Source organism: Thamnophis sirtalis, unplaced genomic scaffold (assembly GCF_051295495.1).
Source record: "Thamnophis sirtalis isolate CommonGarterSnake01/CBP01778 unplaced genomic scaffold, rThaSir2_p1.2 scaffold_7, whole genome shotgun sequence".
NCBI lineage: Eukaryota > Metazoa > Chordata > Lepidosauria > Squamata > Natricidae > Thamnophis > Thamnophis sirtalis.
In genome coordinates this window covers 44,226,324-44,245,430 of record NW_028261387.1, presented here as the reverse complement: position 1 = coordinate 44,245,430, position 19,107 = coordinate 44,226,324, and the positions used below count along the sequence as shown (strand labels likewise).

Genomic DNA, 19,107 nt, shown 5'->3' with positions numbered 1-19,107 from the left:
TAGGTTCTTTGGCTTCGTAAATGTTAACAGCTGATTTTTGACAAACACCATAAAGTCTAAGCCAAAACCAAATATATTCCATTATTTCTTAGTATGTTGTGTTGGGTTTTGTATTTTTTCCCATATTGGATTGAAATCTATCAAATATTTAATAGGATTGGGGCTTATAGCTGCCATGTATAGGCTGAAAATACCCAGATGATCACTAGATTACCATAAAATATATCCAACTCTCTAAACTCTTTGACAACTTCTAGTGGACATTCAGATTTTTGCAATCCAGATGTGTTTTTGTAAAATACCTTTAAAATTTCAAAATGATGCAATTTATAATATTCATTGTGCATGAGTTTAGGACTGCATTTGTATACCCTGTTTCGGCCTAAAACAAGCCCTCCCCGGATAATAAGCCCTCCCCTGAAAATAACCCCTCCCAGAAAATATTGCAACACAGCAGCTCGCCACCTCCTGCACCTCAAAAATAATAAGACCTCCCTGAAAATAAGGCCAAGTGTTTATTTCGGGATCAAGAGGAAATAAAACCCTGTCTTATTTTCGGGGAAATATGGTATTAATTACAGATTCTTAGCAATAACAAAGGTTTAACAAAATCCTTGGTTTTCTTCTCTGAGTTTGGATCGGGGTACAAAAGATTTGTAGGAGAAAAGGCATATTCGTCTATGGTGTCATAAAAAATCAGGAGCCTAATAGCATCTTTTTCAACTAACCATTTTAAAAGAGCATAAACTTTGGTGAGCTTAGCCATTGTATGCACCTGTTGTGAACTGCACTGCAATTCATGAAAACTGATGCCTTTTAATAACATTGATTAGTCAGATGTCTATGAAGATTATCAGTCATCCAGGTCATGGTTGTCCCAAAGGTGCTTTTTCAAGAGGCAGCTGGACTTTCTGGTTTTTCTTTGAAGACATGTCATCTTTTCATCCAAGAAGGTTCTCCACAGTTGAAGAAACCTCTTGGATGAGAAGCCAAATGTCTTCAGAGAAAATCCAGGAAGTCCAGTTGCTTCTTGAAAAAGCACTTTTCATTTATTTATTTATTTTTATTTATTAATTATTTTGTCAAGCATGAATTAGATAACAGATATAAGTATAAACATGATTATGTATACATGAAATGAATACAAATACAAGGGAATATTAGGACAGGGATGGTAAGCACTCTGGTGCGCTTATGGCCTTATGCACGCCCCTTAAAGACGTCTTAGGAATGGGGTGAGGTCAACAGTAGACAGTCTAAGGTTAAATTTTGGGACACTGATTAGTCGGAAAAGGTATTGCTAAACTCCTGGGTTGTTTTTTTTTTGGGGGGGGGGACAAAATGTAATGTTTTGTTCCAATCGAGACGCTCCCGCTTCAATCTCAGGTATCGTTTACTGTTTATGGGCTACAGCTCCCATCATGCCCTGCGCCTAACGCGGCGGGCGTCCAGAAGTCACTCCTTTTCCCGTGCTTGGCGGTGAGGCAAGAGACCCGCGCTTTGACTACACTTCCCAGAGGACAATTCGCTTCTTGGTCGGGCTGTGATTTGAAAGGAGGAAGTAGGCAGGTTTCCGGTGGCGCTTCTCTTTCCTCCCCCCTCCCCCCTCCGCCTATCCAGTTTCCTCTCCTCCCGACTTCTGCGGCCGTTGAGGAGCGCCAGGGGTGCCAGTCGCCCGCCTCGCCCGTCCTGTCGCCGCGATGGGCTGCACGTTGAGCGCCGAGGATAAAGCGGCGGCCGAGCGAAGTCGGATGATCGACCGCAACCTTCGCGAGGACGGGGAAAAGGCGGCCAAGGAGGTGAAGTTGCTGCTGCTCGGTAAGGAGGAAGAAGGGCTGGGGCGGAGGGTGGGGCCCGGGCCTGCCCCGTTCAGCCTCTCCCGGGCAGAGAGCGAGGGGAAAAGCGGCGGCGGCGGCGGCGGCTGTCAGGGGCCCCACTGGAGTCTCCGCACCGCGCGGCCTCTTTGCTTGTAGCGGCTTTTGTTCGTTGCGCGTCCCTGGCTGCTCCTCGGCGGCCCCAGCAGGCGGGTGGGCGTTTCGTGGCTGACGGTCTTCCGTTGCCCCCAGGCAGGCACGGAGGAAGGGAGTCCGGCCCGATCCCGGCGTATCCTCGGGATCCGCGATACCTCCTTTTGGCGGAGCAAGAGGCGGGGGGTGGGGGAAGGTTTGCTTGAAAGGCGTTGTCTGAACGGCTCAGCCCGACGGTTTTAGGGGAAGTCTTGAAGGAAGCTTGAGAGGTCTCCGGGCCTTCCTCGAATAAGAGCGTTAGTGCAGAGAGAGACACAGGCGTTCGCTTTGGGATTTTTTAGAGAAGTCGGATCTGGGTTTGATGGTGGAGTATATGGAATAAGGAGACAATGAGCAAAGAAAGGATTGGGCAATCATTTACCTGAAATGGTATAGGCTTTCCTGCCTGAGCAGGGGTTGGACTAGAAGACCTACAAGGACCCTTCCACATTCTATCCTATTCCTATTCTATTCTCTCTCTGTGTGTGCGCTACTCTACTCTACTCTACTCTACTCTACTCTACTCTACTCTACTCTACTCTACTCTACTCTACTCTACTCTACTCTACTCTACTCTACTCTACTCTACTCTACTCTACTCTCCACTCTATATTCCCTTTTCTACTCTACATTCTATTCTATTCTCTACTCTGTATTCTCTATTCTACTCTACATTTTATTCTATTCTATATTCTCTATTTTACTGTACTCTACTCTCTATTCTATTCTCCTCTACTCTATATTCTATTCTCTACTCTACTCTAGTCTATATTCTACATTCTACTCTAGTCTATATTCTCTATTCATGTTTCCTTTTGAAAAAAGAATTACTACATAAACAGTTAATGTGTAAAAAGAGTTACTATTACAGTTAATCTGTGGGCACCTCTGTACATGGATTTTTAAAGACACTTTACTATTTAATTTATACAGCTATATATCTTTAAAAGAAAAAAAAAGCTAAGATAAAGAAGACAGGATGAGTTTTCCGATTACTCAACAAACATACTGACCCTAGCACCCTGGACAGCAGAGGGAGGGTTGCCATTTTATTTCCTATGTAACAGTCTAATAAAGTCCATTTACATGTAGTCCTTGATACTTCTTGTGCCATATCTCTCATTGGATGTTGGCGATCCTATTTTTATCAACAGCCACATAAAAAAGTGCTGTTGGGTTTTGTCTAAACTAGTCCTTAGATTTTGAAGCCATGATGTTCTTCTGCCTGGACCGCATTTGCCTTCAATCTTTCCTTAGAGGATTAAGTGAAGTATGCCGTATTTTTCCAGGTGTCGCATCTCATGTCCAAAATTGACATGTCGAAAATCTATTGACATATGACCATAAAGGAGCCATCATATGTCATAACAGTTATAAAATGGATTGGTCATGTGATCAATCCAATTTTATGACTTTTTTATGCAAACCAATGGTTTGCTATGGTCACATTTTTGCGAAAAATGGAAATGAGCTGGCAGTTTCTGGCAAAGCTATTGTAAAACATGGCCAAGCAACTTTGCAAATAGAGTCTGCCATAAATGCATCTGTTTTGCCAAGCACACAAAGTCTGGTCATGAGCCACAGAGGGAAACGGACTGCAGGACTTCAAATCCGGATCATAAATCCCCTTTTTTGGATCAGTTATAACTTCTAATGGTCACTAAGCAATCAGTCATAAGTTGAGGACTATTTGTACTTTCTTCGAGGATTACATTCTTTACTTGTCAACTATTTAAATGGAAAAGGAACTAAAGAAAAAGGTTATGTCAAGATATGTGTGTATATAAGTGACAGCATAACTGTTTTTCGCTGTCTGGGATCATGAGAGAAGGCTAACTTCTAGAAATGGTAAATTCCAATTGTAGTAGGTTTCTATGGTCTTGGTTATAAAAGGGATGACAAAAAAATTGGTAATGAGTTACCATTACCAATACTGCTACTACATTTTCTTTCTTTTTTGTGTGTGGTTCCTTTAAAGTAAATTTTAAAGAATGGTGACTGAAGCAAAACACTGACAAATTAAAACAAAAATCCTAGGGACAAATGGTATGAATTTGTAATGTATTTGTTGAAATGGAACTGTTTTTACAAGCAAAATAAGCAAGCACCTAGTAAAGCTAACGATGCTGCCATTCTGTCCAATTTTTAAAAAAAACTTCAAAATAAAAATCAGAAATAATAACAACAAAATTTCCATAGCTATAAACATTTAATCAGAAGTTATTGTCCATATCACTATGTTATACAAAAGTGAAATCATGAAATCAAAAGTGAAGTCATGAAATCAAGTAGTGCAGTGATCCCCATCCTTTCCGGCTCCGCAGATTGGCAGCGTTGGGGGTGGAGAATGATTTCACATGTGCACCCACCATTTGCACAAATGGAGCTTTGTGTGCTCGCCTGCCACTCTTGCAGCTCATTCCCAACGGGCCATGGACAAGTAACAGTCTGCAGATCAGTTGTTGGGGACCCATGAAGTAAAGAATTATAAATTAGTGAATGGAGGTCAACAAATCAGAGAATAAGAAACTTTGAGATTTCCTTGGGAATATCAGTAGAAAGTGGGATAGTCTTACAAGTAACATAAAACTTAATTTAACATTGAGGAACATCTGCATGCAAAGTTTATTTGCAAACACTGAAATATTAACCCTAAATAGTTCTTGTTGTGAAAAAAACAGTTCAGTTCAGCAACTTATGCTTTGTATATCATATTTTCCTCTGTTTAGTTTCTTAATTTGTCAAATGCTTATAAAACTACCTCAGATAAAAAATGGGTGACTTCAAACACTAATTGTTTCAAGTTTAAAACATCCCAGTTCTTAGCACAAATTTTAAAAAAAAATTGCAGCTGTTTTATGCTCAAAATAACGTGGTTCAAAATGGTTCACATTTGAACCATTTGCAGAACTCTGATATTGTTAGATTTCTTTTATTGCTAAATCAATTTCTAAACTATGGGCTTATGCACACAGGTATAATAATGTAGTTCACAATGTAGAATCAATGCTGAAGTAGTGAAAATGGGGAAAAAAAACTTTGGGGGATTTTTAAGAATTCTGTGTTGCTCTTTTTTAATTCATTTTAGCATGCCAATCTCAAAAAATACATTTTAGAGCTGAAAAAAAGAAGGAAAAGGATAATGCAGATACAAAATCACTTTCATATGAAGTATTAAGCATAGTTAAATAAGCAGTGGCTTTGTATATTTATTCAAAATTATCTTTGGCTCAGGCAGTCAAAATGATTGATTATAGGTTCAGAACAGAAAAGTATTCATTCCCTTGGCCTGACCTACCATCTTTGATGGGTAGTGCTATGATCCTTATAGTGCCATGAAAAATCATTGGGTAGATTTTTGTCAACCCTTGCTTTTCCAACATCATAAGGCTTATCTCAGAGAAGCCAAAGTGGAGGCGCATCTGTTAAAAATTATTAACCGTGGATTGTATGCAGATAATGCTTTGGTCTCATTTATATTCAACTGAATAAAAAATAACTGTTTGCCTGAATCTAACTCAATTATCATTAGCAGATGTAGATAAAAATGAGAATTCTGTATTCTTAGGTAGTTATTTTGCTTACTATATGATATAACAACAGTGATACTTATCAACATTATGCCCCAAGAATATTTAACTAGTTACAGTTGAAATAAAACAATGGACTAAGCAAGCCTTCCACTTCACTTAGAGAGATAGTTCTTTGAAGATTTCATTAGGGGAAGTTTGTTTATACACAGTATTTGCGTTTCATATAAGGTCATGTACCGTATGTAGTGGTTGGAATTACTGTTTTAAATTAGTAAAACTCAAGCATTTTTGTGATTCAAGGTCACTCTTTGAGGCAAGCTCTTACATACTGGGGCTTAGGAATTGTTGATAGCATTGTGTCTTAATAATATTCCCTTTCTTTCTATCAAGTATTCTTCATTTTATGGAGTAAGAATTATTTCCATAGTTAATTAAGTTTATGATTTATTGTTTTTTTCTGAATGAGTTTTAATTTAAGTTTATGGTCTATCTTGATTTCTATTTGCTTACATTATGAATAAAAAATTACAGCAATCTATATTTATCCACATATACATTGTTTGAATTTTACATCACCTTCTTTTATTTCAGAGCAGCTTTATTAGCCCCACTGCCTTATGTATTTCTACTAATGTCGTTTAGTATACTTTATATGTTACCTAAATCACTAAATATATAATTGAGCAAATTGAAAAGCTATATGTTGTTAAGTGGTGAAAAAAACAAACAGCCAAAATGAAAAATATTACTCTTTCATTTTATATGTTTGCTTCCTGTTTTGAACTGGCTCTCTGTCAGTATACTGGAAAGACTGAACAAAATTATTCCCTATAATCAAGGTTTAATTGTATATTAAAACTTAGGTGCAATGATTTCCTGTAAGTATATTACTATATTTTCTTCCCATTTGTGGTTTCCTCCCTCCTTTTTAATATACTTTTTAGTATATTAAAGTAATTAAGATGTAGATTTGGATAAAGAATCTTATAAAACATGATATATGGTAATTTAAAAATAATATTTTATTTAATGTTCAGAGGACATCTGAGCATTTTGGAAAAAGTCAGTAAAGAGAAAAACAGTAATGGGCTGTGAGAATACCTTGGGAGAGAAGAGGAAGAGCTACAGCCTGATCTGATAAAGAGAAATCCTAGTCCAAAGGAAGGATGGGGGTGGAGAAAGCACTTCAAAAGGGACCTTCCCTAGTTCTCTGAAAACCAAAGGCCGGGGAAGGGGTGGGGAAAAGCGCTTTCAGACTTGTAAGATTCTGTTACTGTAGCCCTGCAGTGATCAGTACTCATGGCTTTAGTTTCCCGTCTAGATTATCTCCAGGAGTTGGCACAAATTTACAATCCTGTTTGCAATTATTTACCCACAATTGCAATTCATTTACTTCTTGGTAAATATAATAGCCAAGTATAAGTAATGTGATATCTGAGCTCATAATAACTGAGCTCATAAATGATATTTCTTTGTTAATTATTCTTCAATATTCCTCTGTAAGGATACTGTTAATATAAAGATTCAGCCCTGCCTTTAATACAGAAAGGTTATGTAGAGTGATAAATTATGCGTTAATATATGGTTTTGATCACTAAGAATTCACTAAAGTATTAAAATTTGGGAAAGATATAAAGCATTTCTGAATTAAAAGTTTGTATTTGACTTGTGAATAAATCCCCATACCTCTATTATCTTTTCTAGACACTAGCTATTTTCCTCCTAAGTATAGATGTACTTCGGCTTTTGACAGTACAGACAGTGGAATTTCTGTCACTAAGCAATGTAGTTGTAAAGTGTAACTGCATTGCTTAGCAATAGCAATCATATTATTGCTGGCAGTTCCACTTTTTCTTGTCAACTGATTTCCACCATTTATTAGCTGTGGACTCATCCGATGACTCTGGGGCAGCTTGCCATGTTGTGGTTCAGGGGTTTCTTGGCACAGCAAGCTTTGCAAAAAGCTCCTAAGCCACAGTTCAGCAGTGTGGCATGATTTGAAGCTGCAGCCACCCCGGAAGCCTTAGGCACTCCCAGCTGGGAAGTCTCAGCTGTCCCTTCCCAGTCCCAGCCGCAGTATCCCTCACCACTCTGGGTTGCACTGCTGTAGCTGGCCTTGACTCTTTCCTTGCTCTTCCTGCTGATGAGGCATGGCCACTCATTCAAGATGCAGTTGCTGACCAAGTAAAGCCCGCTTTCTCAGGTCTTGTGAGAAACTCACCGAGTATGACCTTGTGTAGATTACAGAAAGCCTCGTGCTTCCAGCAGCTCCTTCATGTAGAGTCAGGCTGGACTTGCTTGGTTATCAGCAAGAGCAAGAAAACTGCAGCTAGGGCTGGAGGGCCAAAGTATCCCACTGGAAAGAGTACGCATGGCTGGGGGTAGATGGATAAATAGGTGAAGTCAAAGTTCCCCTACAGTCATAAGTGTGCCTTGAATCCAAATTTTGATCCCTTGATTGCAGGGGTGCTGAAACGGCTGTAACTTTAGGAGCCAGTAATTTGTCCTTTTGTTCAGCGCTATCATAGCTTTGAACAGTCACTGAACAAATGGTTGAAAGTCAAGGTCTACCTGCACTTATTGTTTTAAAACAAAATGTATGTCTCTTCACCTACACATGTTTTTAAAAAAATCAATTTAAATAAAATTAAATTATTTAAACTAATTTTAAATTATTTAATTTAAATAAAAGAAAAATTAAAAGATCAGTTTAGGAGAAATTCTCATTTAAATTATCAGAAAAAGAACTTATAGGTGGCTATGCTATTTATTATATGATCATTGGTAAAACCTTTATTGGAGGATCCATACCTAAAGTTAAATTAATGTTGGCACATTCTCAAAGAAAGGGTTTTCCTGGTGAGACCTTTTCAGGTCTTAAAGACTGTCCAAATTGCATAGTAAATTTATTAGTAGAGACTTTTGCAAGCTAAGTATTAGCAACCCCTCTTCAGATATTTCCTATAGCTTGCATGGTCAAGGGACAGCCTTTATTTCTTTATTGTCATGCATACTTTCACCTGGGTGAAACGGTGCATCACAAAGTAACAATTTTTGAAATATGTTATCTCAAATGGACTAATTTACAGAATCTGTCCAGAATCTGAGACCCATGACTCAGAAGGGAATCAAATTTGGGAAAACTGGCTACTTCAATGCTACTGATTTCCAGCAACCACATAGCATATCAGCAACTGTGCTCATGTGATCTTTTCAATGTTCTGTGACAGTTTCTAAGCCAGTCTCACAGTCCCTTGCTTCCTCCCCCACCCAGCAACAAGAAATTGACTCATCATATGGTTCTTAAAGAAGCAACAGCTTTAAGGTGCATGATGAAATGCCTGGATATTGTTATTGCTTTATTCCCCTTCTCTGCCACATAAACATGCATTTACATCTCTATTTGTTTAGGAACTCAAGGCACATATATAGTGCTGCATCCTCCTGTATTTCTTTATAACCTATGACGTAGGTTGAGCTAAAAATCACCAAGTGACTGCTGTGGCAGCAAATGAAATGTAAACTGGATCTCTCTGGTGTCAGTCAAATACATTAGCCATTATACTTTGGTTCTTCTTCATCTTGTTTCATTTTTTTGACTACATCTACTCTGAAATTGAGTGTAACCCAGCTCCTTCTTTGATTGCTGGAGATCAGGTAGAGCAGATCCACCCTAGCCCTCAGGAGGTCACATGATCCTTTAAAAAAAAATGTCTTTGACAGTTTCCCATAACACACTGAAGAAGCTATCAGGGATTCTAAACTATTCTGTGGTGAGAAGGGCAATGTGCAACATTGTGGCTTTAAAAAGTACATTAAAATAGCATATTGTTAGCATAATTATTCCATGTGCAGAGAGAGAGGGTAACATGATCAAGAGAGGACACCAAATGACAGTGGGATGCGATAAGGAAGAGGAGAGATAAAGGAATGGAGGAAGGAAAGGGCTGCATCTCTCCAGAATCATAAAGAAAGGTACGGAATAAGAAGATAAGAAAAAATGGAGGAAAGAGAAGATCAACTTGAGAATATACAGCAAATACTAATTAGTATAAGAGAACCTCAGCATGACAGTACCCTCCTTCAACAGCAAAACCTCAACAGAGAGTGAGACACAATTCATGGCTTGCCTAATGTAATATTTCTGATAATGTTGGTGCCAAAATTTGCCCTTACTGTTGTGCATTCCTATTTCCTGGAGAAACTGACAATTTTTGCCTTATGGAGAGATCAGGACAGGCAATTTTCAATCTCTGGATAGTTGTTATTGCTATAGTATTTATTATTGCAGCAACATTGATGCTTGGTGATAGGACAGCAAATTCATGATATTCCTCAAAGTGAATGAAAATGCCATTTTTAACATTGAAAAAATCCTTCCAATACTGCAGGGTTGCTTTAGCATGTGAGGCTTATTGTCTTGGATGAGAGCCACATATTAGGAGGGAGAGCTTTGAAACCATAAACTGAGCTCTCACAATATGTGTTGCAAGAATGAGGCCTTTGGGTTAACTTTTAACTATTTGCTGTGGTGCTTTCCGTCCGCTTCTACCAGTTGTGAAAAGAGGAAATGATGCTGATGTTGAAAAATTGGGTCCAGTCATATGATGCTTAAATTTATGACCACAATGACTTACAACCACAATTTCAGGCTCAATTGAGTTGCAAGTTGAGGATTACTTATAGAATTATCTGAAGATAGGCTTCTGCTATGGAAGACTAATAATTTTATCTACCCAATTTCGACAATCCTGAAGAAGTGTTCTCAAAGAACTCTACCCTCGTCCTCTTAATGAAATGATAAGAAAAATCAGTTCCATATGCTTGATATATTTCCCTGGAATGTTGAAAGAATATTGTTTCTTTAAGGCTGTCAATGAAGGAGCTAATTATCTTCATTTTTCAACAGAATTCCTTGATACAATTGAGCTCTCTGGATTGCCACCATATAAACAGGAATTGGAGATAAGATCTCCCATCATTTTAATAAGGGATCTTCCAAGGTTTTGCAATGAAATCTGGATGATCATGGAAAATTTTTACAAGTATCATGTTATAGCAAAGGTAAACATTAGTGCATCCAAGAATTACATGGTTATGATTCCAAGAATTACACTTAATTTATCAGAAGGTGGGGATGCCATCCTTCAGCGATGCTTTGCTCTCACTATACATAAAATGTGAGGACAAACTGTGGAGAATGTGCTGATTTATTTGGAAAAACCAGTATTGCAGCATGGTCAGCTGTATGTCACTTTAAGCCAAGAAGAAAGAAGTGAAAATGTTAGAGCATTCTTAAAGAATGGCAGATTAACCACAAATGCTATCATCAAAAGCATACGTTGTTAAAGAAAAGCATTATCTTGCTATGAAGCTTTCTTCTTTAATAAAATGAAGCTTTCTTCTTTATTTTTAAACCAAAACAATAGCAATCCACTCATGGTTATTCAATTTCTCTGTTTAGTAAGGAACTAGTTCTCAAAGGATGACCCAATGGGTTACGCATCGGCTAGTATGCCACTAAATCTGCCAAGGACTCCTGATGGTTTATAAGAAGCCACTAATAAACATCAGCAGTAATAATGTAAGCCTACTAAACCGCTGAAAATACAATCTTCAGAAATAATAATAATGATCTGTTTGAGCCATCATCAAAATGTAATCCAATAAGAATAACCACAGCAGATGATAATAATAGCAACAGCAATTTATGACAAGTTAAGTAGTTACCGGTTGTCTTCCAGAAGTACTCAGTCCTACATCTATCAGAATCCTGTTAAAGAAGGGGCAATTCTAATTCTGAGGTAGGGGGCAACATTTATAAACCAGGGCTACATCAAACAGTACTTCCTGGCCTTGGCTTACCTCCTTTCAGAATCAATACCTGTCTCCCTAATGTTGTAAGTATCTTGTGGAAAATGTGGTCCAAACAATTTGAGGGTGTCAGATTTTCCATCCTATTCTAGGTATTGGATTTAAGGTTGACGAAAATAAAGCAAATATTGTTCCAATGTATGTTACAGTTTTGATGCAATCTTTTAGGGTGTTACACAATACCAAATGTAGTTTAGTTTATAGTTTTAAATTTCAAACAATGGCTGATTTATGTCATTCTCAATACAGCTTTTATTATTTGGCTGATAGCTTGCTGGATAATGATCACTGCTCTTTCTATGTTATGAAAATAGCTTGACAGAATTTTTAAGAAATCTATAATTGAAAAATCCATCTTAGTTTTAGTTTAGTTTGCTTTATTGTTATTGCACCTTGTACAATGAAATTAAATGCCATCTTCAGTGTACATCATACATAAGAAAACTATAAAAATGAAGCAAAAACACATATGCTTCACATTCTATACAATTGAATTGAAAATCCCTGATACTGCATTAGTATTACACTATACAGTAGAATTCAATATAATTACTGTGTGGGATGAAAGCTGTTTTTCAGCCTATTTCTCCTTGTTTTTATTGTCCTGTACCGTCTGCCAGATGGTAATAGTTAAAAAAAAAGGGTGCCCAGGATGAGATGGATCTTTAAGAATGTTTTGAACTTTCTTAAGGCAGGGGGAGCTATAAAGCTCTTCCAAGGAGGGGAGAGGGCAACCAATGATTCTCTGGGCAATGACATTAACCCCCTGGACCTGTGATGGAGAACCTATGGCATGCGGAGCCATTTGTCAGGGCATGTGAGGCGTTGCTCTGTCAGCTGGCCAACTGGCCAGCTGACTTCGGCCTTCTTTTGAGGCCATTTTTGCCCTTTGGAGGCTTCCTTGAATCCTCCAGAGCACGAAAAACTGGCCCTACGGACAAACAGGAAGTTTGGGAACATACTTCTGGATTGCTCGTAGGGCCGATTTTAGCCCTCCGGAGCCTTCAGGGAAGCCTCCGGAAGGCTCCTGAAGGCTCCAGAGGAGGAAAAACTGCCCTACGGACAAACAGGAAGTCCATTCCCAAACTTACAGTTTGTCTGTAGGGCTGGTTTTTCGCACTTTGGAGGCTTCAGGCAAGCTCCTGAAGCCTCTGGAGGGCCTCTTGGGGGCGTGGAGGAGGCTGTTTTCGCCCTCCCCAGGATCCTATAAACCTCTGGAGCCTGGGGAGGGCAAAAAAAGCATGCCAAAAATTGGGGGGGGGAGTGCTGGATGTTCGCGCATGCGCATTGGGGTTGTGTGCATAGCATTATGGGTGTGGCACACCCACGCACAACCCCCCTGCGCTCCCCCCGCTTTTGGCACGCAAGCCAAAAAAGATTTGCCATCACTGCCCTGGACTCTGGAGTGCTGTCTTATCTGCCACTGTGCAATTAGCAAACCATACACATGTATGCAGTAAGTTAAAATACTCTCTATAGTGCAATGGTAGAAGGTCACCAGCAATTTTTCATTCAGATGTTTCCTGAGGTAACCAAGAAAAATATTAAAAGTGATATTACTAAACAAAAATACAATGATCTTTCACTAGAAAAATGTGTTTGGGAATATCTGATGATTATACTTCTACCATGATCCTTGTTCTGTATGTTGATTGCATATTGTTCTCAGAAATAGTGGAAAGCAAACTTCTCTATACATGCTTTGATCACTTTGTGCTTTTTGTTGTGAAGGAAGCAATTACATAAAGTATTGAATCAGTTATATTTTTTCCCTGTTTCTTTTAACTCATGTAAAGGCTACATGTTTCCCCACAAACAATAACCCTGTCTATATTACAATGAGAACTTCTAAATATAAAATGAACTTTGTCCTTGCGTATGTTTAAATGAGTTGTTGCCTTTTGATATAATGCTGTGTAATAGATAACTTTAAAAACTGCCCGAAAGACTGTGGCACTTCGTTCAGGTGCTAAAATAAAAGCCAATGTTCACTCTTTTGATGTAGGCCTTGGAATCTTGTCAATTTTCCTAATAAAATGCGGTTGCCCCTCCTCTATTCTTCTCCTCAGTATTTTCTTTTCTGCATTAGACAACATATCTATTGTTCTTTTGTTCCATTATTGAAGCCTTCCAGGAAAAATGCTGTTATGGAGAAGCATTCTAGTTAGCTGACGTGAAGTGCTTTGTGATTTTCCTATTACATAAAGTGCCTGGAAATTTGAGATCAGTTGTTTTGATCTACCGGTACCTCCTTCATTGAATGTTTGTTATATTTAAGTTCTCTTTCTTATTGACTATTATTTGGAGAAACCTTACAATCCGTTGACTAGTTGAGCTAGAGTACTTTTAAGTCTGTTTAATTCCAGTCAAAATAAATCTGTCAAGTTCTGTTTTTCTATCTGAATTTTGCAAGTGACAACATATATTAGGCCTATGTGAGTTTGAGAGTTGCAGTTGTTGTTAGTCTGTCAGTTTGTTCATCAGCAAGATAACTTTCTAAAAACCAAACTGAACAGAACCAAATTTGGTATGGTAAGAGAAGCCAGCAAAAAAAGTTTGAACTTAATCAACCTTATTTTGCATGTATATTAAGGTGACCAGATTTTCAGATTGGTAAAGAGGGACACCATTGACGCAGGGGAGGGGGGCGGCGGCGGCTTGATTAAAAATTTTTATTTTGTCAAAAGGTCACACAAGGCGATTATATGACCCCAGGACACTGAAAGCATCATAAATATGAATCTGTTGCCAAACATCAAAATTTGGATCACGTGACCATGAGGATGCTTCAATGGTCACTAAGTATGAAAAATGGTCGCTAAGTGTGAAAAATGGTCATCGGCAGTTGTAACTTTGGTCACTAAATGAACTGTTTGAAAGCTAAAGCTAGCTTGCATTATGCTAGCTTACATTTTCAAGAGAGAGAAGCTAAACTCCTTATTAGAATTGAAATAGAAATGAGTAGAGTAGAGTAGAGTACAATAGTTTATTACCCAAGTGTGATTGGAACCCCCAAGGAATTTGTCTTAGGTGTACATAAATAAAATAAAATACAATACATTCATCAAGAATCATAAGCTACAACACAGTGATAGTCTCTCTCTCTCTCTCTCTCTCTCTCTCTCACACACACACACACACACACACACAAATACACACACACTCCTCCTCTGGATTCAATGGGGTTTAGGAAATCTCCCACCCTCATACACTCCTTCTTTCTTTCTCTCTCCCCTCCTCTGGATTCAATGGGATTTTTAGAAAATCCCCACTCCTGTGCACACACTTCTTCTTTCTTTCTTTCTTCCCTCCTCTGGATTCAATGGGGTTTAAGAAATCTCCCACCCTCATACACTCCTTCTTTCTTTCTCTCTTCCCTCCTCTGGATTCAATGGGGTTTAGGAAATCTCCCACCCTCATACACTCCTTCTTTCTTTCTCTCTCCCCTCCTCTGGATTCAATGGGATTTTTAGAAAATCCCCACTCCTGTGCACACACTTCTTCTTTCTTTCTTTCTTCCCTCCTCTGGATTCAATGGGGTTTAGGAAATCTCCCACCCTCATACACTCCTTTCTTTCTCTCTCCCCTCCTCTGGATTCAATGGGGTTTAGGAAATCTCCCACCCTCATACACTCCTTCTTTCTTTCTCTCTCCCCTCCTCTGGATTCAATGGGATTTTTAGAAAATCCCCACTCCTGTGCACACACTTCTTCTTTCTTTCTTTCTTCCCTCCTCTGGATTCAATGGGGTTTAAGAAATCTCCCACCCTCATACACTCCTTCTTTCTTTCTCTCTTCCCTCCTCTGGATTCAATGGGGTTTAGGAAATCTCCCACCCTCATACACTCCTTCTTTCTTTCTCTCTCCCCTCCTCTGGATTCAATGGGATTTTTAGAAAATCCCCACTCCTGTGCACACACTTCTTCTTTCTTTCTTTCTTCCCTCCTCTGGATTCAATGGGGTTTAGGAAATCTCCCACCCTCATACACTCCTTCTTTCTTTCTCTCTCCCCTCCTCTGGATTCAATGGGGTTTAGGAAATCTCCCACCCTCATACACTCCTTCTTTCTTTCTCTCTCCCCTCCTCTGGATTCAATGGGGTTTAGGAAATCTCCCACCCTCATACACTCCTTCTTTCTTTCTCTCTTCCCTCCTCTGGATTCAATGGGGTTTAGGAAATCTCCCACCCTCATACACTCCTTCTTTCTTTCTCTCTCCCCTCCTCTGGATTCAATGGGGTTTAGGAAATCTCCCACCCTCATACACTCCTTCTTTCTTTCTCTCTTCCCTCCTCTGGATTCAATGGGGTTTAGAAAATCTCCCACCCTCATACACTCCTTCTTTCTTTCTCTCTCCCCTCCTCTGGATTCAATGGGATTTTTAGAAAATCCCCACTCCTGTGCACACACTTCCTCTTTCTTTCTTTCTTTCTTTCTTTCTTTCTTTCTTTCTTTCTTTCTTTCTTTCTTTCTTTCTTTCTTTCTTTCTTTCTTTCTTCCCTCCTCTGGATTCACACACACACACACACACATCCCGCTCTCCCAACTTCCAAGTAGAAAAAGAAATCTTACAGAATTATTCAAAAAATAATTTTAAAGAGAAAACACGTCTTCACCTCATCCAGAGATTTCTTCTCCTCCCCCCCCCCCCGCTTTTCACCGCCTCGAGAAACAGAGCAAACATTCCAACCTCTCCCGAAGCAACAAGCATGTTGGGCAGGAAGGGAAGGCTTCTGGCGGCTCCCCACTGCCATCTGCTGCCATGCAGCAATCGAAACTTGGCAATCGAAACCATGAGGTCTCCATTCAAAACACACACACACACACACCACACACACACACAGCCAGCTCCTTGTTAAAGGAAATTCTTTGCATTCTTTGAAAGTATTCAGATGCAGTCAAACTGGATCCAATTTAAAAGTAAGAAGAAACTTCCCACAGCGACAACGATTAACCAGAGCAACAGCTTTTCTCCGGAAGTTGTGGGTGCTCCGATACTGGAAGTTATAAAGAATAAACTGAACAGCCATTGATCAAAAATGGTATAGCGTTTCCTGCCTGAGCAGGGAGCGGAGGATTGGAGTAGAAGACTTCCAAGGACAAGACCCATTCCAGCTCTGGTTATTCTATGTATGTTCCATGTTCTATCTCTCTCTCTCTCTCTCTCTCACACACACACACACATCCCGCCCTCCCAACTTCCAAGTAGAAAAAGAAATCTTACAGAATTATTCAAAAAATAATTTTAAAGAGAAAACACGTCTTCACCTCATCCGGAGATTCCTCCCCCCCCCGCTTCTCACCGCCTCAAGAAAGAGAGCAAACCAAGCAGCCGGGAAATAGATCACTCAGCTGATTCGTCAGTCGCCCCGCGCTCATCAAAACAAGCATGTTGGGCAGGAAGGGAAGGCTTCTGGCAGCTCCCGGGCGGCGATCCCACTGCCATCTGCTCGCGCCTCTTCTTTGGATGCCCAAAGCCTTCCAGCCCACTCAGGGCGAGTCAGCTGCGGTGCAGCCGGTGGTGGGCAGGAAGGTTTTTGGGCAGCTCCTGGGCGGCAGGTGTCTGGGTGGGAAGAGCCGGAGGGGGTGGCGGTGGCATTTTCGCTGCAGAGCAGAGGCGCACGATCACGAACGGACTCCGCGGCAGGAGGAGAGGGTAGGGGGCAGCGGCAGCCGCCCGCAGAGAACCTCCACGCGGTTCAGGGGCTTCTGCCGGGCGGCGGGAGCCCCGGAAGCGAGAGGAAGTTCTCTGCGGGCGGCTGCAGCTGCCCCACCCTCTCGGAGGCGGCGATCCCAATCACGAACGGACTCCGCGGAAGGGTGGGGGCAGCTGCAGCCGCCCGCAGAGAACTTCCTCTCGCTTCTGGGGCTCCCGCCGCCCGGCAGAAGCCCCTGAACCGCGTGGAGGTTCTCTGCGGGCGGCTGCAGCTGCCCCCACCCTCTCCTCCTGCCGCGGCGAGCGGAAAATTCTCTGATTATTAGATAGAATAGATTAGATTACTCACCAGTGAGTAAGCGCAGCTGCAACTCCAAAAGACGAAAGGAAATGGAGACTCGCGCAGGCGTGCTCAGCTAAGCGGAGTCCAGCCAATCAGTGAGCTGGTTGGGATGGAAAATTTTCAGCACGTGGCGTGCTGAAAATTTCCCATCCCAGCCAGCTCACTGATTGGCTGGAGTCCAGGCCAATCCAATCAGTGAGCGGCAGGCTGGGCTGGCTTAAATTTGTAGGTAGGTAGGATAGAGAACAGAACGATGAGCCAGCCCAGCAAGCTAGCAGCTGATGGGCGGGAGCTGCGAGCGCCAAAAAAAGCATGCTTTTTAAAAAAGCGGGCGGGACGCGGGAAAATGCATTAAAAAGCGGGGGTGTCCCGCCAAAAGCGGGATGTCTGGTCACCTTAACGTATATGAAGTCCCAAAGCCATTTGTAGTTAGAAAGACATTTATTCTTACTTGGGATAAAATTATTGCAGTTAAAATATTTTTGATGAACTTGAGTAGTAATAATATTTAGCTGGGTTAAAAGAATGGAGAAACAAGCTAAAGTCAGCATTCTTTTCATGAAAGGACAGTTTACCCCTTATATAATTGTTCTTATTAATGAAAAATTGCTGCTCATTGAGAGATTTTTGAATACTTTTATTACTTTTCTTTTTGCGGTGGAACTTACAAACAGTACAAGAGAAGCCAGCAAAAGAAAGTTTGAACTTAATCAACCGGGCAGGAGCCTGCATAGAAACACCATTTCCCCAGTGCACATTATAGGAGGGACAGTTGGCAACAATGTCAAATACTGCTGTCTATTCCAGTCTAAGCTTCTATCTCATCCTAGTAGTGTGATCTAGATTAGAGTGTATGCAACCCACCCTGTGCTTCTTTTATGCAGAAACTCATACAGATATGCACAAAAGAATTGTATTTACACCTGTCTTTTACATACACATATATACCCCAAATGCAGGCAACATTGATACACAGAGCTTGATTAGACCCTGAAGAAAAAATATGTCTACATGTATCTGCGCACAAACCAATTCTCAGGCATGTAGAATTTGGAAAGAACCCAGAAGCCTTGCACTGTATGCATTACCTACCTTATTTTTCTCTCCAAGCCAACATAATACTGGAAACAAATTCTGTAAAGGGGCTTAGAATCTGACTATCAGAACATTAATTAAGCAGAAGCTGAACACATTTGATACATAGAAGAGGAAAGGTTGAGTTCAAAACTGGCCCGGATCCCTCTGAAAGCTTTGGAGAACTGCCCCCAAACTTTCCAATCAGAGAGGCACTTGGGCAGAAGCTTGGAATGCTGCCAAATCCTCAATTCTAAGTCTGCCTCCCTCCTGGTAACAAAACAGAGCTATTAAGGGGGTTAGAGTACTTTTCTTTTTGCGGTGGAACTTACAAACAGTACAAGAACTGCATATTTTAATATATCTGGAGTGATGTAACTTTAACTGCTACAGTATTTCAGCAATAGAGTTGAAAAGTAGCAGTATGAGAGAAATAATTTAACTTTTTCCCTGTCCACTGCTTTTTTGTGTTTTGTTTTCCCCATGTTATGTCCTGGTTTCAGGTTTGCGGTAAATATTTTCCTGGAAAATTGCATTGGAAAATTTGAACGGCTGAAGGACTTTGTTATTTATGCCCTGCTTTTTGATGCAGGGAGTCCACTCCAGTGGTGGGTTCTGGATCCC

General features: G+C 40.4%; 1 protein-coding gene across 1 annotated transcript in view; it reads left to right on the top strand.

The window, feature by feature from the left end:
- Positions 1 to 1,592: 1,592 nt before the first annotated feature.
- Positions 1,593 to 19,107, top strand: part of GNAI3 (G protein subunit alpha i3) — a 42,880-nt gene continuing 25,365 nt past the window's right edge. Inside the window, exon 1 of the mRNA XM_014075999.2 lies at positions 1,593 to 1,818. Within this exon, the coding sequence (XP_013931474.1) occupies positions 1,701 to 1,818 (118 nt within the window). The 5' untranslated portion in view covers positions 1,593 to 1,700. The remainder of the gene's footprint in view (positions 1,819 to 19,107) is intronic.